The sequence below is a fragment of the Podarcis raffonei genome, chromosome 18 (genome assembly GCF_027172205.1).
Source record: "Podarcis raffonei isolate rPodRaf1 chromosome 18, rPodRaf1.pri, whole genome shotgun sequence".
NCBI classification, from domain to species: domain Eukaryota; kingdom Metazoa; phylum Chordata; class Lepidosauria; order Squamata; family Lacertidae; genus Podarcis; species Podarcis raffonei.
This window is the reverse complement of record NC_070619.1, coordinates 10,202,597-10,230,057: the sequence shown is the minus strand read 5'-3', so window position 1 is coordinate 10,230,057 and position 27,461 is coordinate 10,202,597. Positions and strand designations below refer to the sequence as shown.

At 50.9% G+C, this 27,461-nt stretch overlaps 1 protein-coding gene and 1 long non-coding RNA gene across 9 annotated transcripts in view; one reads left to right on the top strand and one right to left on the bottom strand.

Annotated features, from left to right (window-relative positions):
- Window positions 1-27,461, bottom strand: part of PIP5K1C (phosphatidylinositol-4-phosphate 5-kinase type 1 gamma) — a 43,990-nt gene that overhangs the window by 10,875 nt on the left and 5,654 nt on the right. For all 8 annotated transcript variants that reach the window (XM_053372304.1, XM_053372305.1, XM_053372307.1 and 5 more), the window contains exons 2-13: window positions 18,061-18,092; window positions 16,247-16,339; window positions 14,741-14,871; window positions 13,945-14,062; window positions 13,364-13,516; window positions 10,945-11,244; window positions 9,994-10,199; window positions 9,152-9,235; window positions 8,074-8,122; window positions 6,196-6,280; window positions 4,887-5,048; window positions 1,035-1,173 (exon numbers count right to left, since the gene is read on the bottom strand). In XM_053372304.1, coding sequence (XP_053228279.1) covers window positions 1,035-1,173; window positions 4,887-5,048; window positions 6,196-6,280; window positions 8,074-8,122; window positions 9,152-9,235; window positions 9,994-10,199; window positions 10,945-11,244; window positions 13,364-13,516; window positions 13,945-14,062; window positions 14,741-14,871; window positions 16,247-16,339; window positions 18,061-18,092 — 1,552 coding nt within the window. The remainder of the gene's footprint in view (window positions 1-1,034; window positions 1,174-4,886; window positions 5,049-6,195; window positions 6,281-8,073; window positions 8,123-9,151; window positions 9,236-9,993; window positions 10,200-10,944; window positions 11,245-13,363; window positions 13,517-13,944; window positions 14,063-14,740; window positions 14,872-16,246; window positions 16,340-18,060; window positions 18,093-27,461) is intronic.
- LOC128405562 (uncharacterized) overlaps window positions 3,820-27,461 on the top strand; it is a 71,211-nt gene continuing 47,569 nt past the window's right edge. The window contains exon 1 of the long non-coding RNA XR_008328329.1: window positions 3,820-3,897. This is a non-coding gene — a long non-coding RNA (uncharacterized LOC128405562). The remainder of the gene's footprint in view (window positions 3,898-27,461) is intronic.

Genomic DNA, 27,461 nt, shown 5'->3' with positions numbered 1-27,461 from the left:
AACAGAATATAATAATAATTAAAAAGTGGGAAAACATCAAACATTAAAAACTTTCCTAAACTGGACTGCCTTCAGATGTCTTCTAAAAGTCAGGTAGTTATTTCCTTGACATCTGATGGGAGGGCGTTCCAAAGGCAGGGCGCCACCACCGAGAAGGCCCTCTGCCTTAAGAGACTTTCAACATCCCTCAAAGTATGCGCAAGTCCCCCTTTTCTGTATTGTGCCAATACGCCACGAGCCCTCTGTTTTCCCGCAAAGGCAGTTACACCGACGAGACCCGCTAACGTCACCCTGTTTGCTGTCTCGGAAGTCCCGCTCGAAAGGACGGTGATCAAAAACCACCCGGAATCTGAAAAAGGCTTATCGAGAGAGGCGCTTGGCTGCTCTTACTGTAGCCTTATTAGACTTTACCAATTGGTGGGCTCTGCGTTGCTCCCGGACGGGAGGAAGTCAAATGACACCGAGGGTTGGTTGAGAGAAAGGGTTCTTTATTTCTGCTCTCCGGATAGCAGAAGGCACTTGTGTGGTCAGTCCACAGCAAGTCCAAAGAAATGAGAAATTTCATGCAGTATATATATCCTCCAGGCACCCTCTCCCCCCCCTTCCCCAGGAATCCAGCCACGTCAGCTTGTACGCGCAGGTTGACATCACAGATGTTCCTGCTCCAGTACTCTTAACCATAAAAGGGTTTTGCTTCCTGTACTTCTGACCATAAAAGGGTATTTCTGTTCCTATGCTCTTATCTTGGAGCAAGAGGTCACCAGCTCCAAGAACACACTCTGGCGCTGTTCCCAGACTAGGTGTGGTAAGGTAAGATCCAGACATGTCATCCCTACTCCACTGGAACAGCCAAGGTCATCCATTGCCGTGACTGATAAAGGAGAGAGCTTTGTTTATACAGCTGTGTTCTTGTTATGCATTTTGCTCAACAGCTCAAGTTAATGCATTTTAGAAATGTTCCCTTGGAGAAAGAAGAAAAGGGGGTTTTGGGTCCCGTTTCAAACTGACTACACAGAAACCCATTCCTTCATTACCTGTAACGGGGCTGTTCCGAGGACTCGGAAGGAGACCTCTCGGGGACGGAGAGAGAGGTGGACGAGAGGGTAGTGGCGATGGAGGCGGTGGTGGCTTCTTCGAAGGACGGAGGGGTACACGGGAGCAAGTCTGGCCGGCCTGTCGCAGTCGCGGCGGAGAAAAAGGAGAGGACGTTTTTAGCTGCTGCAGGTTGTTAAAGTTTGTGGGTTGTAAAAACTTTGACCCACTGCTGCAACGCCCCTGCAATAAATTTGATTTATTGCCACTCCGACAAACTCCAGTGGCGCCCACACGCTTCCACTCACGCCCTGCCACTCTTCTCAGTTGCCAGATAATAGCAGAGTTCACACGCAACGTAAAATGGCTTGTCTGTGTCAACGTGGTGTCTTCTGTAACTCAGCTCGACACTAGTGCTTCTAATCTAACACTCTTTATTTAGATGAATAACAAACAGAAAAGAAAACCTACAGGATCTAGCTGCATGCTTGTAGCTTTCTGCCTCTAACAAAAACGAAACTACCGTATTCTTCGCTCTATAAGACGCACCAGACCACGAGACGCACCTAGTTTTTGGAGGAGGAAAACAAGGAAAAAAATATTCTGAATCTCAGAAACCAGAACAGCAAGAGGGATCGCTGCGCAGCGAAAGCAGCAATCCCTCTTGCTGTTCTGGCTTCTGGGATAGCCGCGCAGCCTGCATTCGCTCCATAAGACGCACACACATCTCCCCTTACTTTTTAAGAGGGAAAAAGTGAGTCTTATAGAGCAAAAAATACGGTACCTTGCTCACGTTCTCAGACAGACTGCTCTCCAGAGAGAGCTCAGCCCCTACAGAGAACAGATCAAAGGAAAATGCCTGGGTCATGTGGGCAGTGCACCCAATTACTAAGAACGCTTCTGGAGTGTTAACTCTCCACAACATAGGTTCGTTGGCGTGAGCGCAAATAAGCGTGCGGAAGGGGGCTGGCCCATAGCTGTCAACTGTCCCTTATTTGGCGGGAAAGTCCCTTATCCCAGCGCCGTGTCCTGCTGCTGTCCCTTATTGATGATGTCCCTTAAATTTCCCGGGTTTCAAAGGAAGCAGCTCCTCTCCCTCCCTGCCGGCCAGGAAGGAGGGAGGCTCCAACTGTGTTGCTTGGCTGCGTTGCTCACCCAATAAGGAGTCTAAGAACGACTGGGGGGGTGGAGCTTGCATGCCTTGTGCCGATCAAATCGGCCGCGTTGCCTGGGGACTCGCCTTTGCTCAGTGCTTCCCAGCGGAGAGGTGACGGTGGTTTTCCTGGCTGCATCCCCTTTGCCGGGTTGCTGCGCTGCGGGAACCACCGCTTGAGGCTTCGTTTGGCTGCTGGCTGGGCTTTCTGCCTTTGGCTCGGGAGCTGGGTGACTAAAATCCCTTATTTTGGCTGCTGATCCCTTATTTTTTGTGGCTGCTGGTCCCTTATTTTCAAATCTGTAGGTTGACAGCTATGGGCTGGCCACACACACAAACACACACGTCTGCACAGCCACCCACTAATGACACAAGGGAAACCGAGTCCTACTCAGGGCGAAAGTGGCGGCACAGCTGTTCTCTCCCCTTTTTCCGGAGAAGACGTCGGTCTCGCCAGGGACGGGAAGTTGTTCCGTAGGGAGTTGAGCAGCCCCTTCGCTGCGGTGAGGTTCCCGGGAGAAGCCGGGATGCGTGCGAGGTATCAAAATCCCCTCACAGGGAGAGGCAAGCCTGGTTCTGGTTCAGCCACGAATTCATTCATAAACACAACCATTCATAAACACAATCATTCATAAACACAATTCATTCGTAAACACAACCGCCACCTCCGGGCCCCAGAACAGAGAAGGGACAGCTCAACTCTTTCCAGGACAACTTTCTACTAGCTAATTGGAGAGGGTGTCGGAAAGCGAATTCCTACCTTCCTTCCTACTCTGGGTAACGTTAGCACCTGCAACGGCACAGCAAGAAAAATTGGAGGAGGAGGGAGAGAAGAAAAATATTTGTGGGATGGTGCTGGTATTTTGAGATACGCTATTTGCCAGTAATGATACACTAGGCACAAGATACAGGGTATAATATACCACTTGAATCATGGCAAAAGCTGTGAAAAGAAAATTTAAAATTTACAGCCTGCAGCTCATTAAAAGAAAACTATATGAAAATGATGTATAGTGTTTGACACCTGTAAAGCTTGCAAAGATGTTTAAAAACTCATCTAATTTATGTTGGAAAGGTAAGGAAAAAGAGGGTACTTTTTCCATATGTGGTGGACATGTAAAAAGGTAAAGGGCTTCTGGGAAATGATATATACCGTATTTTTCGCCCCATAGGGCACACCGCTCCATAGGACGCAACTAGTATTTTTTGGGGGGAAATATAGAAAAAAAAAATATTCCCCCCCCCCAGGCGCGGGGCTGGCGCGGGGCAAGCCCGAGCTTCCCCCAACCCCAGCCCCGAGAACAGCCTGCTATCCGCTGCCGTGCCGGTCTCCCCAGGCTTGCGGAGAGCTGCACAAAGCCCGGGCGCGCCCTTTAGCGCACCCCTGGCTTCGGAATGCAGGCAGCTCTGTGCAGCCATCGGGAGCCCGATGCGACTTTGCGCCAGGCTCCCTAGGGCTGCGCAGAGCTGCGCGAAGCCCGGGGCTGCAAGCAGCTCTGCGCAACCCTTGGGAGACCGGCACAAAGTCGCGCCAGTCTCCCAAGGGTTGCGCAGAGCTTCCTGAAGCCGTGAGAGCGAGAGGGGTCGGTGTGCACCAACCCCTCTCGCTTTCCAGGCTTCAGCGAAAGCCTGTATTCGCCCCATAGGACGCACACACATTTCCCCTTCATTTTTGGAGGGGGGAAAGTGCGTCCTATTGGGCGAAAAATACGGTAATGCAATGAAAAAGATGTTCAAAAATATGTTTGTTAAAAAACCAGAGGCCTTTTTACTAGGGATTAGGAGATGAAGTACCAAAGAAGCAAAAGTGGTTATTTATGTATGCAACCACAGCTGCTAGAATGTTACTTGCCCAGAAGTGGGAAGAAGAGACTATACCAACGAAATAAGAATGGAGGAATAAGATGATAGATTTTGCCGAAATGGCAAAACCAACCGTCAAGATTGGAAAAACTTTATAGATTATTTTAAAGAACACTGCAAGAACGTGGAAACGTTAGCAGGATTGTTGTAGCATTTATGAACTGAAGGTAGAATTACGACGTGAAAAATAATTGGAAATTAAATGAAAAAATAATCAGATGCAATGGAAATTATAAAGGAAAAATCGGAAACCGGGGTCGGGGGGAAGAGTCAATCAATGTAAATTTGGATTGGATATATATGCATAAGAAAAATGTAGGAGATAGTTAAATAAAATTTGGAGATAGTTAAATAAATGAGATTTAAATTGTTAAGAAAAGTTAAGAAATCTGATTCTAAATGGTATACTGTTTCTTTTTTTGGATAACGATATTGGAAACTACTACATTCAGATACAAGGAAATTCAGAAGGGAGGGACTAGAGGAAGTCAAATAATATGTTTATGAGACTGGAAGTTTAAGTAATTAATTTATGTTGATTAAGTGTTTGCTGTTATATTTTCTGTTTTAATTTATTTTAGCAGTTCTATTGAGGTTTTTATTTTTGTCTTTTTTGTTTTACAGTATGTGTGATATTTGTGTCAATTTAATAAAAATTATTGGGGGGGGAGAGAAAAGAAAAATGTTGTTATTAGAAAAATTGAAAATAATATTTTTTAAAAAAAGAAGAGACACGCTGTTTGCACTATAGGGTGTGGGGGTGCCAGAGAGCAGATCGACCGCTAAGGAACAGCTGCAGGCGAGGGGAGAAGGAGGGCCAGCAGGCGACGTGCGTTACCTTCGTCGTCTAGGGTGGGGTAGCTCCTGGCCCCCCGGAGGTCGTACTGGGCTTCGTCTTTCTCCGAGGGGAGCTGGCTTGCCGAAAAGGCGGCCAGAGGGCCAGAGGGCTTGACGGCTAGCAAGGCACTCCGCCCTTTCTTCGAGGGAGAGACCCTCAGAGCTGAAATTGGGGGAGAGATGGAGAGCAACAGCAACGTCAGGTTGGCACAGAGTTTGGAGAGGAAAGATGTGCAGAGATGGATCCCCTGGCTTGTGTCAAGAGCGTTTCCCAGCCAAAGGAATGCACACAGCAGATAAAGTTAAAGGTAAAGGGCCCCCTGACCATTAGGTCCAGTGGCGGACGACTCTGGGGTTACGGCGCTCATCTCGCTTTATTGGCCAAGGGAGCCGGCGTCCAGCTTCCGGGTCATGTGGCCAGCATGACTAAGCCGCTTCTGGCAAACCAGAGCAGCGCACGGAAATGCCGTTTACCTCCCGCCGGAGCGGTACCTATTTATCTACTTGCACTTTGACGTGCTTTCGAACTGCTAGGTTGGCAGGAGCTGGGACCGAGCAACGGGAGCTCACCCCGTCATTGCAGGGATTCGAACCGCCGACCTTCTGATCGGCAAGCCCTAGGCTCTGTGGTTTAACTCACAGCGCCACCCGCGTCCCTAACACAGCAGATACTTATTGTCAAAAGGTAAGACTTGCAGCTCTGGAGACCTATGTGGTTCAATCTAGCGTCTAGGCCAGGCTTCCTCAACCTCAGCCCTCCAGATGTTTTGGGACTGCAATTCCCATCATCCCTGACCACTGGGTCCTGCTAGCTAGGGATCATGGGAGTTGTAGGCCCAAAACATCTGGAGGGCCGAGGTTGAGGAAGGCTGGTCTAGGCAGATATTCCCAGGTCCTCGGTTTGTCCGCAGACAGCTTTCCAGGTCATGTGGCCAGCAGGACTAAACCGCTTCTGGCGCAACGGGACACTGTGACGGAAACCAGAGCACAAGGAAACGCCGTTTACCTTCCCCGCCGCAGCGGTACCTATTGATCTACTCGCACTGGTGTGCTTTCGAACTGCTAGGTTGGCAGGAGTGGCAGAGCTTCTCCTGTGGGCTGCAATGTGGGTGGGGTGGGTGGGTGAAATACCTCGGGGAGGTGGGGCCAAGGAACAACACAGATGTAATAAATGCTAAGAAGAGCAATCTCCTAGCACTTGTAACCCGAAAGGGAACGTGGAGGAGATGCAAAGTCGGTTTCGGCTCGCACAGTTTTTCTCCCCAGCAAATGCAAACAAACAGACCACATATACACACACACACACTTACAGGTACTCTTCCTGAACACCGTGTTGGTCATGAATTTGAAGAACCTCTCTGCATAGAAGCTGGGCCTGTGGACCGACACTGTGTCCTAGGGAAACAGGGAGGGAGATGGAGTAGTCATAGAATCATAGAGTTGGAAGAGACCACAAGGGCCATCGAGTCCAACCCCCTGCCAAGCAGGAAACACCACCAGAGCACTCCTGACATATGGTTGTCAAGCCTCATTATTATCTGCAATTCCCAGCCGGGCCTCCGAGGCAGAACGAAACCAGAGTCAAGTCGCTGCTGCGATTCACCTTCGCAAAACTATAAATTAAATGCTTTTTTGGGAGGGGTGGGGTTTGCTTCCAGTGCCTGCCTAATTGCACTCCTGATTAAAGCTTCCTGTTTTGATTCTGGCAGTCGGCCGTTTCATTATCATCTTGGAATGGTTATTTATTTAGTTACATCACTCATTTAGATGATTTCTGTATTTGCTTCATATTTCCAAAATAAAAAGAGAGGAATTCTAATCAGTTTACAACTTTCTCCCTTAAGAATCAAATGCAATGTTACAAAGAAATTAAAAGAAAAACAAATGAAGAGCATTTACGTATTTATTTGCTTTCACTTATTTAGTCGTACCTTGGGAGTGGAACGGAATCCGTTTCGGAAGTCCGTTCGACTTCCAAAATATTCAGAAACCAAAGCGCAGCTTCTGATTGGCTGCAGGAACAGTCATTTTCGGGTTTGGGCCATTCGGGAGTAAAAAATTTTGAGAACTAAGCTGTTCAAAAAAACCAAGGTACGACTGTATCACCTTTATCTTCCATACACACACATATATACAACAATTAGGCAAAGGGACCCCTGACCATTAGGTCCAGTCGTGACCGACTCTGGGGTTGTGGCGCTCATCTCGCTTTATTGGCTGAGGGAGCCGGCGTACCGCTTCCGGGTCATGTGTCCAGCAGGACTGAGCCGCTTCTGGCGAACCAGAGCAGCGCACGGAAACGCCGTTTACCTTCCCGCCGGAGTGGTACCTATTTATCTACTTGCACTTTGAGGTGCTTTTGAATGGCTTTAAATGTAGATCTCCACAATACGGGGCAGGACCTACCAAATAGAGCTGATCCGCTCATTAGGCCTGGCACTTGTGTGCAGATCCTGTTTCTCACTTCCTCTGTGTGATTCACTGCTGGTTCATTTCTGATAGCAGCCCACAAGCAGGATCCGTGCCCAATAGCAACTCTCCCCCTCCTGTAGAATATTGCTCACCCGCAGGACTGCCACAGCCAATCGCCCACCCAATTGCCGCAGCAGCCAATAGCCAGCGGACCTTGCCGCACCCACCAATCTCCCGCAAAAACGCCGCTGACAATCACCTGCTCGCGGCAACCAACAATCGCTGGTCCCACCTCTCCACTATCCGTGTATAAGACGACCCCCAATTCTTAGCATTCTTTTAAGAAGAGAAGACGACGACTTTGGGTTTGATATCCCACTTTATCACTACTTGAAGGAGTCTCAAAGCGGCTCACATTCTCCTTTCCCTTCCTCCCCCACAACAAACACTCTGTGAGGTGAGTGGGGCTGAGAGACTTCAGAGAAGCGTGACTGGCCCAAGGTCACCCAGCAGCTGCAGGTGGAGGAGCGGAGACGCGAACCCGGTTCACCAGATTACGAGACTACCGCTCTTAACCACTACATCACACTGGCTCTCAAATAACATGGATCTTTTAAAATAACAACCTCTGCTTATACACGGGAAAATACAGAATGCTGCTTCTGAGGATGTGAGTGTTGGGAGCAGTTTTTTAACTTTTAAAATAAAACACAGCCCGCCAGGTTAAATGCTAAAGCAGCTCTGCGAACCGAGCGGCCTGTTGGGCCGAAACTCACCCCGTCGTGGACGAGAGCCTTCCATGTGTGCTCCAGCTTCTTGATGAATCTGGGTTGCGAAAGGAAGAAAGGAGTGTGGGAAATTAAGGTGGAAGACACACGGAAATCCTGCTTACCAAACACAATGCGTTCCCAGGAAAGCGTTCGTTAGGCGAGTGTCTGCACAACAAGGCAATCGTTTCTCTTATCTCTAATGGGAACATTTCTAATCCATTATCTCTCCCCTCTACCGCAGCCGGCCATGGTTTCTTCCAAAAAATGGCTGCTGCAGCCAATCGGCAAGAGAGAGGCAAAAGAAAAACCAATTTGCCCGACACCCCCCCACCCGCTTGGTTTCTCCGATCTCTCTCAATGCCCCCCCCCCGTGGCTTCTGCCCCCAAACTGCTGCTGTTGACCAGCAAAGCACAAACAAGTAACAAAGAGGGCAAACTCTGGCTGTCCAGATATCTGAATCAACTGCATGCAGTGAGGTTTGGACATAATTATTTATGTTTGGATAAGTGAATTTTTGGATAATGGGCAGGTGGATATGCAGAAACAAACACTGAGATGTTTTTACGAAGGTAGAAGCTCCCTGGGGAACCTTTGGGTTTCAAATCCGGGGGGCAGAAACTGTGCCGGTAACCGTCAAAGGGCAAAATCTTTTCCACCGGGCCTTGCCTGGAACACTGGTAAGGTGAAGCTGCTGCTTAAATCTATATTCTTGCTCTCCATCGACATTTCTACCATATTTTGCGCTCTATAAGACGCACCAGACCATAAGACGCACCTAGTTTTTGGAGGAGGAAAACAATGAAAAAAATATTCTGAATCTCAGAAGCCAGAACAGCAAGAGGGATCGCTGCACAGTGAAAGCAGCAATCCCTCTTGCTGTTCTGGCTTCTGGGATAGCTGCGCAGCCTGCATTCGCTCTATAAGACGCACACACATTTCCCCTTACTTTTTAGGAGGGGAAAAGTGAGTCTTATAGAGCAAAAAATACGGTAGTTGCATCTTGTGGCCTGGTGCGTCTTATGGAGTGAAAAATACGGTATTTTCATTGCCCACAAACGGAGGAGACATGGAGGGAACACTTACCTGTAGGACTGGAGGATATCGATGATTCCCACGTGGAGGAGAAGGCGCTCGCCTTTGCCATTCACGGCTGGAATGCCACCCATTCTGAGAGGGAGGAGAGAGAGACCAGACCTGTCAACATCCACTGGCAGAAACCAGAAACATGATCAATGCTTCGTTCATTTATAATGAAGATCAGGGAGTTTGGGCTGGGGGTTCTCTAACAGGCGGATGATACCCAGCTCTACCTCTCCTTTAAATCAGAACCAGCAGAGACAGTGGATCTCCTGTGCGAGTGTCTGGAGGCAGCTAGAAGGTGAATGGCGGTTAACGGATTGAGGTTGAATCCCAACAAGACAAAAGTACTGTTCTTGGGGGACAGGAGACGGGCAGGTGTGGAGGACTCCCTGGTCCTGAATGGGGTCACTGTGCCCCTGAAGGACCAGGTGCGCAGCCTGGGGGTCATTTTGGACTCACAGCTGTCCATGGAGGCGCAGGTCAGTTCTGTGTCCAGGGCAGCTCCATCTGGTACACAGGAAGAGACCCTCCCTGCCCACAGACTGTCTCACCAAAGTGGTGCATGCTCTGGTTATCTCCCGCTTGGACTACTGCCATGCGCCCTCCGTGGGGCTGCCTTTGAAGGTGACCCGGAAACTGCAACTAATCCAGAATGCGGCAACTAGACTGGGGACTGGGAGCGGCTGCTGAAACCATATAACACCGGTCCTGAAAGACCTACATTGGCTCTCAGTACATTTCCGAGCACAATCCAAAGTGTTGGTGGGCGGCTCTTTCAGCTTCTCTGACCAGCGCCTGCAAGGGAAGAGGGGCGAAGGCAGACCCCCACAACCTGCTCCACTTACGTGTCGTCCGTGTCGATGGACTCCCCGCGGGCAGCCCCGCCCTGGATGGACTCCATCGCGGTGGAGTACAAGGCCTTCTGCCCCATTGGCCGCTTCTCGTCGGAGGTGCTCTGGGCCCCGTCCGCCTGCCGCTCCCGCTCTTGCTGGTCCATGTTGTGCACCCCCAGGAGCAAGCTGTAGTCCATGATCTTGAAGCTTTCGAGCACCTGGGGAGAAGAGGGTGGGCTTGACCAATAGCCCTGGTTAAGCGTGCAAGGCCGGGAACTAGGGTGGGGTGGGGGGACGCTGAGGAGTAGGGGCTGGATTGCGATGAGTTAGCACCAGGAGACTGACGTGAAATAAGGGACCAGTGGTCTGGGGGAGCCTGCAGCGGCCGGGAGACGAGAGAGGCAGAGGCAGGAGTTGCTGCAAGATTGCAGAGCGAAGGACAGTCGCCCCCCAACCTCTCCTGCTCCACTGTCTCCCAGGGCCAGGAGAGGATTGAAGTGGGAGGAGGCAGAAGGAGACTCCACACAGGGACTCCCTGGTCCGAGGCTCTTCTAGCCTGATCTGGCTGGCTTCCGCGCAAGGTAAAGCTAGAGGATTCCTGGACGGTTAAGTCCAGTCAAAGGTGACTATGGGGTTACGGCGCTCATCTCGCTTTCAGGCCGAGGGAGCCGGCGTTTGTCCGCAGACAGCTTTCCGGGTCATGTGGCCAGCAGGACTAAACCGCTTATGGCACATGACAGAAACCAGACCGCATGAAAACGCTGTCTACCTTCCTGCCACAGTGGTGCCTATTTATCTGCTTGCGCTGGCGTGCTTTCAAACTGCTAGGGTAGAAGGAGCTGGGACAGAGCAACAGGAGCTCACTCTATCGCAGGGATTCGAACCGCCAACCTTCCGATTGGCAAGCCCAAGAGGCTCAGTGGTTTAGACGACAGCGCCACCCGTGTCCCCTGCGCAACCTACCAAGCAGTCCCTCTGCAGTGTCTTGACCACGGCGCTGAAGGTGTCCGTGTCCAGCATGATCCCGTCGGGCATGTCCTGCATGAAGTCCAGGTCCTTGTAGGTGGGGCTGGACTTCTCCTTCTCCTTCTTGGAGGCCCGGCGCTTGTAGGTCGAGCCCTTCAGGTCGTACTTCAGGTGCATCTTCACCACACGGGGCAGGATGTTGTTCATCACCACGACCCGGATGTTCTTGCCCCCGGACTGGACGCAGTAGAGGCCGTAGAATTTGGGCAGCAGCGTCCGGGGATTCTGGTTCAAGTTCTAAAAGGTAAAGGGACCCCTGACCGTTAGGTCCAGTCGTGGCCGACTCTGGGGTTGCAGCGCTCATCTCGCTCTATTGGCCGAGGGAGCCGGCGTACAGCTTCCGGGTCATGTGGCCAGCAGGACTAAGCCGCTTCTGGTGAACCAGAGCAGCGCACGGAAACACCGTTTACCTTCCCGCCGGAGCGGTACCTATTTATCTACTTGCACTTTGACATGCTTTTGAACTGCTAGGTTGGCAGGAGCAGGGACCGAGCAACGGGAGCTCACCCCCGTTGCGGGGATTCGAACTGCCGACCTTCCAATCGGCAAGTCCTAGGCTCTGTGGTTTAACCCACAGCGCCACCCGCGTCCCTTCTCAAGTTCTAGAGGAGGTTTATAAAATAATAACAACGGTAATTCAAAAATGAGGAGCAGGACACAGCATGTCAAGTTTTGGGGAATCGGCTTCCTCCCCCGTGGCTGTAAATGAGCAGATCAAACAAAAGGGAATTCTCACCTGTTTGTTTCTTTAAGAAACACAGCAAAGGACAAAAGAAAGCATCTAACCAGAATGGCGGTGCTCCTAATTAAGGCCTACTCGCTCCCTCTCTGTCCCTATTATTCTACGTCACTCTTACGTCTTGTAAGCTGAGCTTGGAGCCTCTGTGTTTTCTGTTCTGACACTTTCTGAGCTCTCCAGGACTTTGTGGGAGGGTGGGTGGATACTCTCCAGAGACTATGAATCTGTTAACCCTCTCTCTACTAATGTTTCTTCTGCTAGCTGTTCCCCATCCAGTATTTCCTAGCTTCTGCCTTCTGAACTATACCCCTCTGCAAACCACTCTTCCAAATCTATACTGCTGTCCTGCTCCTGGGAAGATTCAGGATCAGGAGTAGGGGGCGGCTCCCACCATACTTCCTCAGTGCAGCCCCTCCTCAGCACGGTCCCTGACACAGCAGTAAAGGTTTTGACCTTTAAAGCCCTTCACGGCCTAGGACCCTCGTACCTACGGGACCACCTCTCCCGGTATGCCCTACGGAGAGCTTCAAGGTCCATAAATACCAACACCCTAGTGGTCCCAGGCCCTAAGGAAGTTAGATTGGCTTCAACCAGAGCCAGGGCCTTTTCAACACTGGCTACAGCCTGGTGGAACACTCTGCCTCATGAAACCAGGGCCCTGCAGGATCTGCTTTCTTTCCGCAGGGCCTGTAAGACAGAGTTGTTCCGCCTGGCCTTTGGCTTGGAGCCAATTTGATACCCTCCCTCTCTTTCTTTTTTCTTTTTCCTTTCTCCTCCTGTGATGAGGCTGCATTTTAATATTTTAATGTTGTATTTTAATCTTGTTTTTAAGTTGTATTCATTCAACTTGTTTTTATTATTGCTTGTTAGCCGCCCTGAGCCCGGCCTTGGCTGGGGAAGGCGGGGTATAAATAAAAATTATTATTATAGTACAAAAACTGTCCTGAGCCTTCTCAGAGGGTCGGGGCAAGACTTTGCATGCAGCGACCAGAGTTTGATCCCTGGTAGGAGGAGAGAACCTGCCTATAACCCTGGAGGGCTGTTTGCTGCCAGTCATAGAACCATAAGAGTTGGAAGGGAGCACAGAGGGGCACAGAGTTCGAATCCCTACAATGGAGGGATCTTTTAGCCCAGCGTGGGGATTATTATAGAAAGGTAAAGGGACCCCTGACCATTAGGTCCAGTCGCGGACGACTCTGGGGTTGCGGCGCTCATCTCGCTTTACTGGCCGAGGGAGCTGGCGTACAGCTTCCAGGTCATGTGGCCAGCAGGACTGAGCCGCTTCTGGCGAACCAGAGCAGCGCACGGAAACGCCATTTACCTTCCCGCTGGAGCGGTACCTATTTATCTACTTGCACTTTGACGTGCTTTTGAACTGCTAGGTGGGCAGGAGCAGGGACCGAGCAACGGGAGGCTCACCCCGTCATCGCGGGGATTCGAACTGCCGACCCTCTGATCGGCAAGTCCTAGGCTCTGTGGTTTAACCCACAGCGCCACCTGCATCCCGGGGATTATTATAATTATTATTAAAATAATTGATTTTTATCCACCCTGGTGAGTCTCTGCAGATTCCCGCTGCAACAAAGGGCCCCGAGAGCGTCTTCCGTTGGGACATACCATGTAGTAGCCAGGAAGCAGCTTCTGGAGGAATTCCGCCTCCTTGTGCATGACAGTCTTGATGATGAACTCGTCGTCGCTGGTGACGTAGAAGAGGGAGCCGCTGGCCCCGGGGTTGGACAGCTCAATCAGGGGCTCGTTGCACAGGGAATACTGGGCGGGAAGGAAAGAGAGAGAAGGTAAAAGGCGTTCAAGGATGCGGCAGGCGTTAATGGCAACTAAGAGGCGGGCAAAATTGAGGGGCCTCTGAGACCCACCGCGAAGATGCCCAAGTCTGGGGTACCGTATTTTTCACTCTATAAGACGCACCAGACCACAAGACGCACCTAATTTTTGGAAGAGAAAAACAAGAAAAAAAAATTCTGAATTTCAGAAGCCAGAACAGCAAGAGGGATCGCCTCGCAGTGAAAGCAGCAATCCCTCTTGCTGTTCTGGCTTCTGGGATAGCTGCACAGCCTGCATTCGCTCCGTAAGACGCACACACATTTCCCCTTACTTTTTAGGAGGGAAAAAGTGAGTCTTATAGAGCAAAAAATACGGTATTTTTGCCCTTTGGAAGAGGGGAAAGGAGCCGTCCTCACCAAGTAGTCATCCGGGCGGATGCCGAACAGCTCTCGGAAGTAGCGGAAAGCGACGGGCGCGTACGTCTTGAACCTGAAGTCAGGGTAGTGGTGAGCTGGGGTGAGGTTGCTGCCTTCGCTGTGGCACGAGAGGAAGAAGAAGACACAGAGAACAGTTCAAACTCTCTCTTCTCCACCCACAGAGCTCTTGTTACAGTGCAGCAGAGCCGGCTAGTGTTTCTCCCCATCTTTCCTCTAGGAAGCTCGAGGTGGCAGAAACAGACCTGCCCTTAAAACAGGTCTGTCCTTGAAACCTAATGACCCCCCAGAGGTGGTAAACGTTAGGCCAGGCAGGGGGCCGGGAAGCCGTCCAACCCTCTCTGCCCAGCCCTCAATACCAGTGTTAGAAACTCAGATTTATAAGCTAATGGCTAAATGGCTCCTGAAACCTGGGTTACAGTTACCATAAAGGTAAGCTTTTAATGTTATTGTATTTTAGTGTTTTGTTGGAAGCTGCCCAGAGTGGCTGGGGAAACCCAGCCAGATGGGCGGGGTAGAAATAATAAATTATTATTATTATTATTATTATTATTATTATTATTATTATTGCATGCGGGGTGGGAATGGAGAATGTAGTTTGCTGCCCCCGCCTCGGCCACTACTGACACACAGCCCCCAGGAAGCTGACTAGGAGAGAATAAGGTCCATGGCTTGCTCTCACTGCTACACCCCTCTAGCCATCTCTCCCGTCATGTTTGTGGCCAACAGCTGCTGTTGAAATTGGGCTTCACCCTGCCACCTCCAGCAGCCAACTTACCTGGGGAAGAAAATGCTCTCCACCACGTAGAAATCTTGCATCAAGACATCCCGCTCGGGCTTAGAGCTCAGGTTCCCCACTGTGTAACCGATCCCAAGCTGAATGGCTCCCTTGAGCGTGGTGGACGTGGTCTGAGGACAGACAGTGTCAGAGCGGGTGGGGTTATGGCATGATCTCCCCAAGCGGGGGCATCTGTTTCTGGCTCACCCCTCCAGCTATCTGCCAGGAGAACCCACCACCATACACTCTGCTGTACGCGGGGCTGCGCTTGGGAGACGGCTGAAACTTCAGCTGGTCCAAAATGCAGCTGCTAAATTACTGGCTAGGGATGCGGGTGGCGCTGTGGGTTAAGCCACAGAGCCTAGGACTTGCTGATCAGATGGTCGGCGGTTCGAATCCCCGCAATGACGGGGTGAGCTCCCATTGCTCAGTCCCTGCTCCTGCCCACCTAGCAGTTCGAAAGCACGTCAAAGTGCAAGTAGATCAATAGGTACCGCTCCAGCGGGAAGGTAAACGGCGTTTCCATGCGCTGCTCTGGTTCGCCAGAAGCGACTTAGTCATCCTGGCCACATGACCCGGAAGCTGTTCGCCGGCTCCCTCAGCCAGTAAAGCGAGATGAGCGCCGCAACCCCAGAGTCGGCCATGACTGGACCTAATGGTCAGGGGTCCCTTTAGCTTTACCTTTAAATTACTGGCTGGGGTTAGACCTCCTGTTTCAAAATAGCTGCACTGGCTGACAGTTCATTTTGGGGCCCGGTTCAAGGTGCTCGTGCTCAGGTCCCAAATACCTGAAAGATCACCTCCTTCTCTACAGGCCCCCTCAGGTGCTGAGATCGAAAAGAGGGGAGGCATCCTGGTAATTCCACCGCCCTCAAGAGGCTCAGGGTGTGAGTATGCGGTGGCCCGAGAGCGGGGCCTTCTCCGTGGCGGCCCCTAAGTTGTGGAACCGCCTTCTCGCAGAGCTGTCTCTGACACCTTCACTATACTGCTTCTGGAGATTGCTGAAGACACACCTCTTGAGGTACATACAGTGGTACCTCGGGTTACATATGCTTCAGGTTACATACACTTCAGGTTACAGACTCCGCTAACCCCGAAATTTTGCTTCAGGTTAAGAACTTTGCTTCAGGATGAGAACAGAAATTGTGCTCTGGCGGCACGGCAGCAGCAGGAGGCCCCATTAGCTAAAGTGGTGCTTCAGGTTAAGAACAGTTTCAGGTTAAGTACGGACCTCCGGAACGAATTAAGTACTTAACCCGAGGTACCACTGTATATATTTTAGGACCCACCTTATTTTCAAAATTGTTGTTTTAAACCAGCGTTTGTCAGACTTGGGTCCCCGGCTGGACTACAACTCCCACCATCCCCGACCACCCGCTAGGGATGATGGGAGTTGTAGTCTACACAACTTTGAGAAATGCAGCTTTAAATACTGCGTTTTAACACTGTAACCCTCCCTGGTGACCTTAGAAGGGCAGGAAACATATAAAGAAACGGTAAGGATACCTTCTTGTAGGTCGTCTCGCCTGACGCATCGACCCCGCGATGGCCTATCTTCTTGCCCTGGCCGGCCCCCGGCTGCCCCGTCAAGGAAGGTGCCTGAGGCAGGAAGGATTTCGAGGTCAGCCAAAACATCGCCAAGGTGGGGGGGGGAGCTGCCCCAGGGCGTGTAGGAAGAGCAGGCAGCTCCCGGGACGCCAACCAAACTCCTCAGCAGCTGAGATAGCTCAGCTGATAGAGCATGAGGATCTCATTGTGGGCTCGAGTCCCACCTTGGGCAAAAGATTCCTGCACTGCAGGGGGGCTGGACTAGATGAGCCCTGGGGCGCCCTTCCCAACTCTACAAGCCTATGTTCCTACGTGTCCTCCAGAAATGGGAGAACTAGACCATCCCCTTCTGGGTTTTCTCTTAACTGTTCTTTCAAAGCTTTCACATCGTATTTATGGGACCGCCTCTCCTGGTCTGCCCCGCAGAGGACCTTAAGGTCCATGAATAATCATAGTTTAGAGATTATCCTCCACCAGGGCCAGGGCCTTCTCAGTGATGGCTCCGACCTGGTGGAATGCTCTGCCCCATGAGACCAGGGCCCTGCAGGATTTAACTTCCTTCCGCAGGGCCTGTAAGACAGAGCTATTCCGCCTGGCTTTCAATCTGAACTTAGCCTGATCTTTTATTCCCCTTCCTTCCCTCCCCCTCCCTTTTTATGAAGATCACCCGCTCTGGGATCCCACAGCGAATTCTCCCCTGGTATCCATGCTAGCCCAAATAGGACTAATTTAGCCAGCGAGCCCTGGTGATCATCTAATGTTTATTGAATGGATTTTCCCCCTAAACTGATTTTTGATTTTATTGTTATTCACGTTTTATACCATATTTTATGCTGGTTTTTTTTTAGCATAAATTAAGTGTTTTAAAGTTTGTTGTTAGCTGCCCTGAACCCGGTTTTCTGAACAGGGGAGGGCGGGGTATAAATAAAATTTTATTATTATTATTATTATTATTATTATTATTATTATTATTATTATCATCCTTGCTTTCTTTGCCCCCAGGGCCCTCAAAGCAGTGAAGGATCGTTGAAAAACCATCCTATTATCAGCACCGTTAAGGACTACAAGATCCCGAAGGTTCAGTAAAAGCCAACAGGGGCCGCCGAAACAATCGAAGGATTCAAATCTCCTTCCAGTGACCTTCAGAGCCTTTCCTAAAGAAATCAAGGGTTTGCTGTTGTCTGATTCTATCTTGTGTTTTTATCTTGCGAACCGCCCTGAGATATTTTGATGAAGGGCAGTATATGCCGTATTTAAGACGCACCAGACCACAAGATGCACCTAGTTTTTGCAGAAGGAAAAAAAGAAAAAATATTCTAAATCCCAGAAGCCAGAACAGCAAGAGGGATCGCTGCGCAGTGAAAGCAGCAATCCCTCTTGCTGTTCTGGCTTCTGGGATAGCTGCGCAGCCTGGATTCGCTCCATAAGACGCACACACATTTCCCCTTACTTTTTAGGAGGGAAAAAGTGAGTCTTATAGAGCAAAAAATACGGTAAATCTAATAAATAGTAATTTTTTAAAACAACGCCTTCTTCTGCAGATCCAGGAGCGAAGCCTCTGGGACTGTTAGCCACTTAGCTGAGCTCAGGCCACAAATCACTCTCCCAAAAACTATATGGAGAGAACAAGAAGCCCCGCCCCCCTAGTACCCTGATTCTTTCTGGAACCACCTGCCCTGGCTCGGATGACGATGGAACACCGAGTGGGACCTCTGATGTTTATCCTGAGCCTCAGAAAAAGGTCAGGACAGAAGGAAAGCACTTGGACTCACCTCTGTTAGGACAGCCTTGCTCACCGCCGGCCCTGAGGAGAGAAGGAGAGAGTCAAGGTAAGCAGGAATGTCTCAGAACCTCAACAGGTACCTGCTGCAGAGCTCAGCATGGTGGGGAGAGAGAACCTGGCCTTCAACCCCATGGCCAAAAAAACCACCCCTCTTCCTCCAAATTAAACCGATTGACGTTTCCCTTACATTGCTGTGATGCTGAACACACGGGGGAACAAGTCCCTATTCAATGCAGTGGGATTGACATCCAAGCCAACGCAAAAAGAAAGCCTTATGTGCATTGATCAGGAGTCTAGTCCACATTGAGGCAATCTGAGGCAGCTTATATACCAGGTGGGGACCTCCCAGTGCCAAATTGGGGCGGGAAATGTCACGATCCGGTCTACGGGCGATTGAAGTCCCAGTTGAGGACGTCGGGACCAGGGGCAAGATGGCGGGGTGGGAGCAGGAACTGGAGTCGAAGAGTCAGGAAGCCAAGAGTCCGAGGGTAAGAGAGCCGGGAGTCAAGAAGTCATGGGTCCGAGGGTCAGGAAGCAAGGAGTCACGAAGCCAGGGGTCCGAGGATCAAGAAGCAAGGAGTCACGAAACCAGGGGTCCGAGGATCAAGAAGCAAGGAGTCACGAAGCCAGGGGTCCGAGGGTCGAGAAGCAAGGAGTCAAGGAACCAAGGTCCGAGGATTAGGAAGCAAGAAGCCGAATGAAGCAAGGCAGGAAACAAGTTGCTGTGACAAAGAGCCGAAGGGAAATGCTGACCTTATATCCCTTCCTGGCTCTTGCCACCAGGTGCTGTGAGTTACCAATCGGCCTCACCTGTCCGGCCGTGCCTTGCCTCTCCAGAACAAACTTAGGAAGGCCCCAGTCCTGCGAAGCCCTACTGGTCCCAGGGCCTGGCTCCTGCATGCACTCTTGACAGGAAATCCCTCCAGGGAAGTAATGGCTATGTTCTTTTGGGGGAAGTCTGCCTCTGAATATCAAATGCTGGGAATCACGGGGTGTGGGGTAGAGAGTTGCTGTGGCTCCCAGCTCCTGCCGTGGGCTTTCCACAGGGGGGAACAGGATTCTGGGCTAGAGAGGACCCCCTTTGGCCTCATTCAGCTGCTGCAGGGCTCTTCCGACGTTCTTAAAACTGGTCCGTCAAGGAGAAAAGTTCCAGCTTAAACCCACGATCCCCACCTCAGTACAGTATGGTGAAATGTTTGGCCGTGTGAGACACAAACCATCCAAAGTGCTGAGACCCCATCCACGTCTAGTCCCTCGGAGCAGATTTGGCAGACTACTCAATGGCTGGATTCATCTAATGAATTAGCCCTGCGAAAGGACTTTGGCTCGCACAGCGGGGTCTTTCCACCGCACCCTTTGCCCTCCAAAACTGATTTGCTGGGAGGAAGGTTTGTTCTGTCCGGCAAACTGAATTGCAGGTGCAAATGCGATGCTGAAGAGCAAATTATTATTCTTTAACCTCCCTCCCCTCCACCAACTTTTAACAGTCCGGGAGGTAGCCTAGGCATGCACTCAGCCAATGAAAAGCTTATTCCACCATCCCATGGACTTTCAAAGTCCTGAAGTCTATCTTCATCACAGGGACTGGGAACTAGATTTTTAGGGGTGTTTTTTTGCTTGTTTTTATAGCAGAGTAGGAACAGGTGCCCTGCTCGGCATATTTCATAGCTTCTCTGAGTTATTCAAGCCCCTTCGCCACGGCAAGGCAGTGATCCATGAAGGATGGATGCTTTTGAATGATGGTGCTGGAGGAGACTCTTGAGAGTCCCATGGACTACAAGAAGATCCAACCTCTCCATTCTGAAGGAAATCAGCCCTGAGTGCTCACTGGAAGGACAGATCCTGAAGCTGAGGCTCCAATACTTTGGCCACCTCAGGAGAAGAGAAGACTCCCTGGAAAAGACCCTGATGTTGGGAAAGATGGAGGGCACAAGGAGAAGGGGACGACAGAGGACGGGATGGTTGGACAATGTTCTTGACGCTATGAAGATGAGTTTGACCAAACTGCGGGAGGCAGTGGAAGACAGGAGGGCCTGGCGTGCTCTGGTCCAGGGGGTCACGAAGAGGCGGACACGACTAAAGGACTAAACAACAGGAACAGGAACATGTACCCTGGGAGCTGGATTTGGCACATTCTGTGTTGTTTTTTTCTGGCCCCAAACCAAAGCCCAGCTACACAACCCCCAAAACTACCCATTATGATGCAGGTGAGGATGGAAACCGAACACTTTCAACACATACAAACAAAACACACTGCAGAGAGCACTGCTTCTAGGGAAACTGGGCTGGCTAATCCCTTCTCTGCCAGCTGTCAAAATTCCAGCGCTGGAGATTAGCTTCAGTTTTGCAATAATGACCACAATCGGCTTTGCCTTGCCGCATTTAAGTACCTAATAAAAAGTCCCCAGGGATGAACAGAGTCCAGGTGGGGGGGGGGGTTAGAGAAAACCCATAGATAAGCATAATTAAAAAAATAATTAAAGATGGGAGGCGGGACTGAGAGGATGAGACCAAACGAAGGAACCTCACACACAAACACGCCGGGCTATTGCGTCTCAAATGCGCAACGGCAAAAATCCGATTTGCGACGCGGGCTGAAAGGAACGCCTCCCGCTGGCGGCTTGCCAGGGGTATTAAGGGGGCACTTATCTCTTAAGCCAGCTGACAGATGGCCTGTTGCAAAAAAACAACAACTCATTTAACTCCGGTGGCGTGAGGGTGATGCTGTTGAGCCAGGAAAGCCAGGGCCATTGCAACCTAGCCTTGCTTAGAATCATAGAATCATAGAGTTGGAAGAGACAACAAGGGCCATCGAGTCCAACCCCCTGCCAAGCAGGAAACACCATCAGAGCACTCCTGACATATGGTTGTCAAGCCTCTGCTTAAAGACCTCCAAAGAAGGAGACTCCACCACACTCCTTGGCAGCAAATTCCACTGTCAAACAGCTCTTACTGTCAGGAAGTTCTTCCTAATGTTTAGGTGGAATCTTCTTTCTTGTAGTTTGGATCCATTGCTCCGGGTCCGCTTCTCTGGAGCAGCAGAAAACAACCTTTCTCCCTCCTCTATGTGAGCAGCGCTTATCGAGCGCTGCTCACGTCTCCCAAGACTGCATCAAGAAGCGCCTTGCCTGTCACTAGCCGGGCATCCTCCAGATGTTGGGGGCCACAATTCCCTGCATCCCAAGTGCACGCACACCTGGAAGGCTAATGGTTGCCGAAGGGTGGCTTGCATGAACCTGCCTCCCCGCTTCCATGATGATTATTATGTTTAAATGCTACATTTCCTCCAAGCGTGGGATAAAGGGTACTCAGCCCACCTTCTCTAACCTGAAACCATCATTATCTATAGTGCTTCTACTGCTGAACGGTGGAGCTACTGGTAAAGGGACCCCTGACCATTAGGTCCAGTCGTGACCGACTCTGGGGTTGCAGTGCTCATCTCGCTTTATTGGCCGAGGGAGCCGGCGTACAGCTTCCGGGTCATGTGACCAGAAGGACTAAGCCGCTTCTGGCGAACCAGAGCAGCGCACAGAAACGCCATTTACCTTCCCGCCGGAGTGGTACCTATTTATCTACTTGCACTTTGAGGTGCTTTCAAACTGCTAGGTTGGTAGGAGCTGGGACCGAGCAACGGGCGCTCACTCCGTCGTGGGGATTCGAACCGCCGACCTTCTGATCGGCAAGTCCTAGGCTCTGTGGTTTAACCCACAGCGCCACCCGCATCCCTGGAGCTACTGGTATTCATCATTAAATAGCTACTTACTGCGTTTACATCCTGCCTGCCTTCCAAGGCGGCACAAGTTATCCACCCCACCACCAATCCCCTTCCCATCTTCACAACAGCCCTACAAAGTAGGCTAGGCTGAGAGACTGTGACTGCCTCCCTCTCCAAGGTCACCCAGGCCTCTCCCAGATGCTAAACCAACACTAGGGTCTGGTTCTCAAGAACCTGCTTTCTGGCTTGAGGTCGCTTACAGCCCAGCTCACGCGCCCCCCACCCCGCGAAACCATTCACGAGTACCAGGTATGGGGTATTGAGTAAAGGTAAAAAAGGTAAAGCACCCCTGGACGGTTAAGTCCAGTCAAAGGCGACTCTGGGGTTGCGGCGCTCATCTCGCTTTCAGGCCGAGGGAGCCGGCATTTGTCCGCAGGCAGCTTTCCGGGTCACGTGGCCAGCAGGACTAAACCACTTCTGGCGCAATGGGACACCGTGACGGAGCGCACGGAAATGCCGTTTGCCTTCCCGCTGCAGCTGTACCTATTTATCTACTTGCGCTGGTGTGCTTTCAAACTGCTAGGTTGGCAGGAGCTGGGACAGAGCAACGGAGACTAACTTAGTTGAGTACTAACTGGGGGAGGAAGAAGAGAAAAGGCCTCGCATCTTCTCCCTGATGTTAAGTCAGAATCTCCTTACTTGTAACTTGAAGCCACTGGCTCCGAGTCCTAGCCTCCGGAGCAGGAGAAAATAAGCTTGCTCCATCTTCCATGCGACAGGCCTTTCAAGATAGCTATCATAGCTCTTTAACGGGCTTCTTTCTGGCCACTGTGAGATCAGGATGCTGGCCTCGAGATGGGCTCGTTTTTCCTCATCTGCTTATTTATTTATTTTGTTTAACCTGGTCTGGGAACTGACAGGGGAGGGTATCAAAATGCCACACACCCCAATGCAAAAATCACGTAAGTAAAAGCGGCCTACTTCAGTGCCTGGCGACAGGGCCAAACTCTGGTCAGAGGTAAGAACTCACACCACGAGAACTCTGGTAAGAAGTCACGCTGCGAAGGCATGTATGTGTCATCCGGAAAGGAAAGAAAACAGGAGCGAGGAAATGCAGGCAGTTGCAGTCCACACACACACACACACACACACACACATACACATACCCCACAAGCGGAAGGCTGCATGTCTGGTCTAATCAGCTCAACACCCAACCCAAAATGCAGAAAGGAGACATTAATAAGGACCCACAAGCGCTCTGGCAGCTCAAGTCTAGACAACTTAAAGGCATGGATTGCCTAGCGAGCCATGCCGTCGAAGCGTGTCCTGAAACGGCCGCCTAGGCATCCTATGGAGAACCAGAGAGAGAAAGAGAGAAAGTTGGCCTTTTGTTTTAAAGGAGGGTGCCTCAACCCTACAGCCCCACTGGCTTTGTAGAGCCCTGCTATGGGTCAGCTCCATAAATTAAGCCGGTGAATAAATATGGAGGAAGCAAACTGGCTCTGAAATGTTTTCTTTGAAGCCGGTTTCTTTCGATGGGTGTTCCCGCGTCCCATGGGAAGGAAGTAGACGGCCTTATTTTAATAGATGGTTTGTGTAAGCTGCTCTGGGAGCCTTTTTTTGGCTGGAGAACCCAGTACAGATGCTGCATTTAAAAGAAAAAAAGTCCAGAGTTTTCCCCACTCTGCGGAAACGCGGCACAAGGCTGCTTCAGCCGCTAGGATTAATGGGCAGGGTTTGATGCCTTGGTGGCGTGGCGAGATCGTTCAAAGCATTTGGCCCTAGCAGAGTGAGCGCAGTGTGAGTAAACTCTGCTCCAGGCAGGGAAGCATCTTCAGCCCACACTGATTCTGGCTCCCTGGGGTGGAGTTTGGGACGGGAGGGTGGAACTCTGATCCTTTGCCGCGGTGGTACAGAAGGCTGGAACGCCAAGCTCCGCCAGCCAGGATGAGTAATGAGAGCGTGATTCAAGGCTGGGCTTACCCTGCGGCAGTGGAGAGCAGTTCCTTTGAGGAGCTGGTTTTGGAGCTTATGCAGAGATATATTTATATGGTGAGAGAGAGAGAGAGGTCCATCTAGCCAGTGTTAGGAAACTCATATATATAAGCTAATCACCAAATGGTGCTTTTAACCTAGGTTACAGTGGCGCTGTGGGTCAAACCACAGAGCCTAGGGCTTGCTGATCAGAAGGTCGGTGATTCAAATCCCCTTGACGGGGTGAGCTCCCGTTGCTCGGTCCCTGCCCCTGCCAACCTAGCAGTTCGAAAGCACCTCAAAGTGCAAGTAGATAAATAGGTACCACTCCGGCGGGAAGGTAAACGGCGTTTCCGTGCGCTGCTCTGGTTCGCCAGAAGCGGCTTAGTCCTGCTGGCCACATGACCCGGAAGCTGTACGCCGGCTCCCTCGGCCAATAAAGCAAGATGAGCGCCGCAACCCCAGAGTCGGCCACGACTGGACCTGATGTTCAGGGGTCCCTTTACCTTACTTCCTTTCCAGATGGAGTGAGCTCTGCTCCTCAGCTCTCCCACTGCCATCATCACCAGGTGGTGCCAAGGCTCAGGTCCAGTGCCCGAAATCTGCCAGGCACATTTCTCCAACGAGTGCAGGTCCGATGGCAAACCACGTGGAGATCTCTGGATGCCAAGTTTGGTGACAGACATCATCTTGCCGGCCCCTCCAGCTTTCTTAAGCAGCTCAGCGGAAGAGCTTTCTCGCTGCACTGATTTCCCAACTTTTCGCACAAGGAGAACACGGTTCGCCCCCCTCCTCAGTTAATGCGTACAACGACCCTGACAGGTAGGCTAAGAGGCTGCAACCGACTCAAAGGTCATTCAGCGAGCTTCGTGACGGAGCGGGGATTCGAACCCTGATCTCCCAGGTCCTAGTCTGACCCTCTAACTAGCACACCTCACTGCCTTCCTAGAGCACTTCTGCTATGGGGCAGCTCTACAGACTAAGTAGGTAAATAAATATGGTGTCTCCTAAAATCCAGAAAGTTGTTTCATCTCCTTTACACCTGATGGAAGGGCGTTCCACAGGGCGGGCGCCACCACCGAGAAGGCCCTCTGCCTGGTTCCCTGTAACCTCATTTTTTGCAGAGGGGGAACCGCCAGAAGGCCCTCGGAGCTGGACCTCAGTGTCCAGGCTGGACCATGGGGGTGGCGATGCTCCTTCAGGTACACGGATCTTAAACAACCCGCTTTAAAACAGCTGTGCTGGTCGCCATTTTTTTTCAAGGCGCTCACAAACGACTCAGGGCCCAAACACCTGAAAAGGCCTCCTACTTCCCGGAAGACCCTCTCGGGTGCTGAGGTTGGCAGAGCGGGCCCTCTTGGTAGTTCACCCTCCCTCAAAAGCTCAGATGGGTGGCGGGCCAAGGAGGAGAGCCTTCTCTGCGGCAGCCCCTAAGCTGTGGGACTTCCTCTGCACAGAGGTGAGTCTACAGCTTTCAGAGAATTCTGAAGATTCACCCCTTCACCCTGGTTTTCAACACTTGAGGACCCACCAGGTTTTCATGGTTTTTGAGTTGTTTACTTGTTTCTAACACTGTGTTCCTGCATGGCAATGGGCCCTGGGACCTCGGGGTGAGCAAGAAATAACATTAATGCCACAGGTTTGACAGCGGAAAGGCTTCGGGGGAAGAGGAATGAAAGGACATCTGTGTACCAGGGGGAGGCCTTGAGATGTGCACATCAAACCAGGGCATGTTTTTAAAGCCTGTAACAAACACCAATCCTGTTATTACCGTGAACATGATTTGAATCCCAGCATCACCCACACGCAAGGACTGTAGGAGGGTGAAGGTGGGGAGGAGAAAATAAACAATCTTGATTTATACAGCTTCATTGTCACATGCTGGTTAAAGGGTGTTACAAATGACTCAGAGGGAGGGGTCCAGCTTTTTAACCATGCTATTTTTAATTTGGGGGGGGGGCTGCGAGTTCTTTTATCGCCTGAGGCTATATTTTGCATCCGATGTGTTGCCGTTAACAGAGAAAGTAAGCAAGACACTATTAAAGATGGGTTTTCTTTCCGCTGATGAGGGTTGCATCTAAAAAAATAAAAGAATATTTTATTTACACCTTCCCTCTATACTGAGGTATTGATGGCCTCAAAGTTTGTTTAAATCCAACCAGATTAAATGGTTTAAGAGGCAGCTGAGATCTTTCTGAAACTGCTGATGGGCCTGGTTTTAAAACGCCTGCATGCTGCCTCAAAGAGCAGTTCTCTCAACTCCAGGCATTTTGGAACATCTCCTCGGGGAGGGTGAGAAGAGGACAAGCTCAGTTTTTTCCTGACTTTAAAAATAATTCCAAACTGACCTGGCCGGAGGGAGCATCCACTGAAGACACAGTCAGCAGGAGTAGAAACGGGGTTGGGGACAGTGTCAGAAACTCAGATATATAATCTATTTGCCAAACGGTACCTTAAACATGGCTTACGGTTGCCGGGATGAATTGCCTAGGTGCTTTTTATGCAATTTATAAAGGTAAAGGGACCCCTGACCATTAGGTCCAGTCGTGGCCGACTCTGGGGTTGCAGCGCTCATCTTGCTTTATTGGCCGAGGGAGCCGGCGTCCAGCTTCCGGGTCATGTGACCAGCAGGACTAAGCCGCTTCTGGCGAACCAGAGCAGCGCACGGAAACGCCGTTTACCTTCCCGCCGGAGCGGTACCTATTTATCTACTTGCACTTTGACGTGCTTTCGAAATGCTAGGTTGGCAGGAGCTGGGACCAAGCAACGGGAGCTCAACCCGTTGCGGGGATTCGAACCGCCAACCTTCTGATCAGCAAGTTCTAGGCTCTGTGGTTTAACCCACAGCGCCACCCGTGTCCCTATGCAATTTATACTTATTGTTATTATTACTGTTCGTTTTATTTCTATACTGCTTCCTATTTTGAAGAACAAATCACAAAGCGGTTTAGAACACGTGGAAACAAACAACCCAGAATAAAACAAATTCAAGCTCCAGGGGAAACGTTTCAGATCCTACTCTAAGTGACATTTTGCTTTCTCCAGTCGCCAACGAGGCATCTAGGGATCCCCACGTGGTTGCGACTGGGCACAGGCCAGTCGCAAAACGTGGCTGGCACCCGGTTAATTTCTAACACTGCGTTCGGGGAGGGGAGAGTCAGCTGGGTGGTGGCAGAGAGAAAAATAAGGGGGGGGGGAGAGCAAGTTTTAATTTATACATGAAGGGAAGGAAGAGCAGAAATAGGTGTGGGTCTGTATTAGGGTCCCATTTACACAGGGGTTGCATTCTGTGGCCCCGCCCGTTTAATTCAAATCACGTACCCAGAAGCTGTACACCGGCTCCCTCGGCCAATAAAGCGAGATGAGCGCCACAACCCCAGAGTCGGTCACGACTGGACCTAATGGTCAGGGGTCCCTTTACCTTTAATAGGAAGCTATCAAGCAATGACCGGGGTTCAAAGTCCTACTCAACCATGAAGCTCACTGGGCGACCCTGGCATTTCAGACTAGCTTACCTCTCATTGTTGTTGAGGGGATTAAATGAGACGGGGAGAGCCGTATATACGACACCCGGAGCTCGTTAGTAGAGAAAAGGGTGGGCCTGGAACAAACCCCCTTTACTCGGGTGCCAGTCCTGTTGGACTCAATGGGGCTTACATCTGAGTAGTCATATGAAGAATGTGATCTCCTCTACTGGCCTG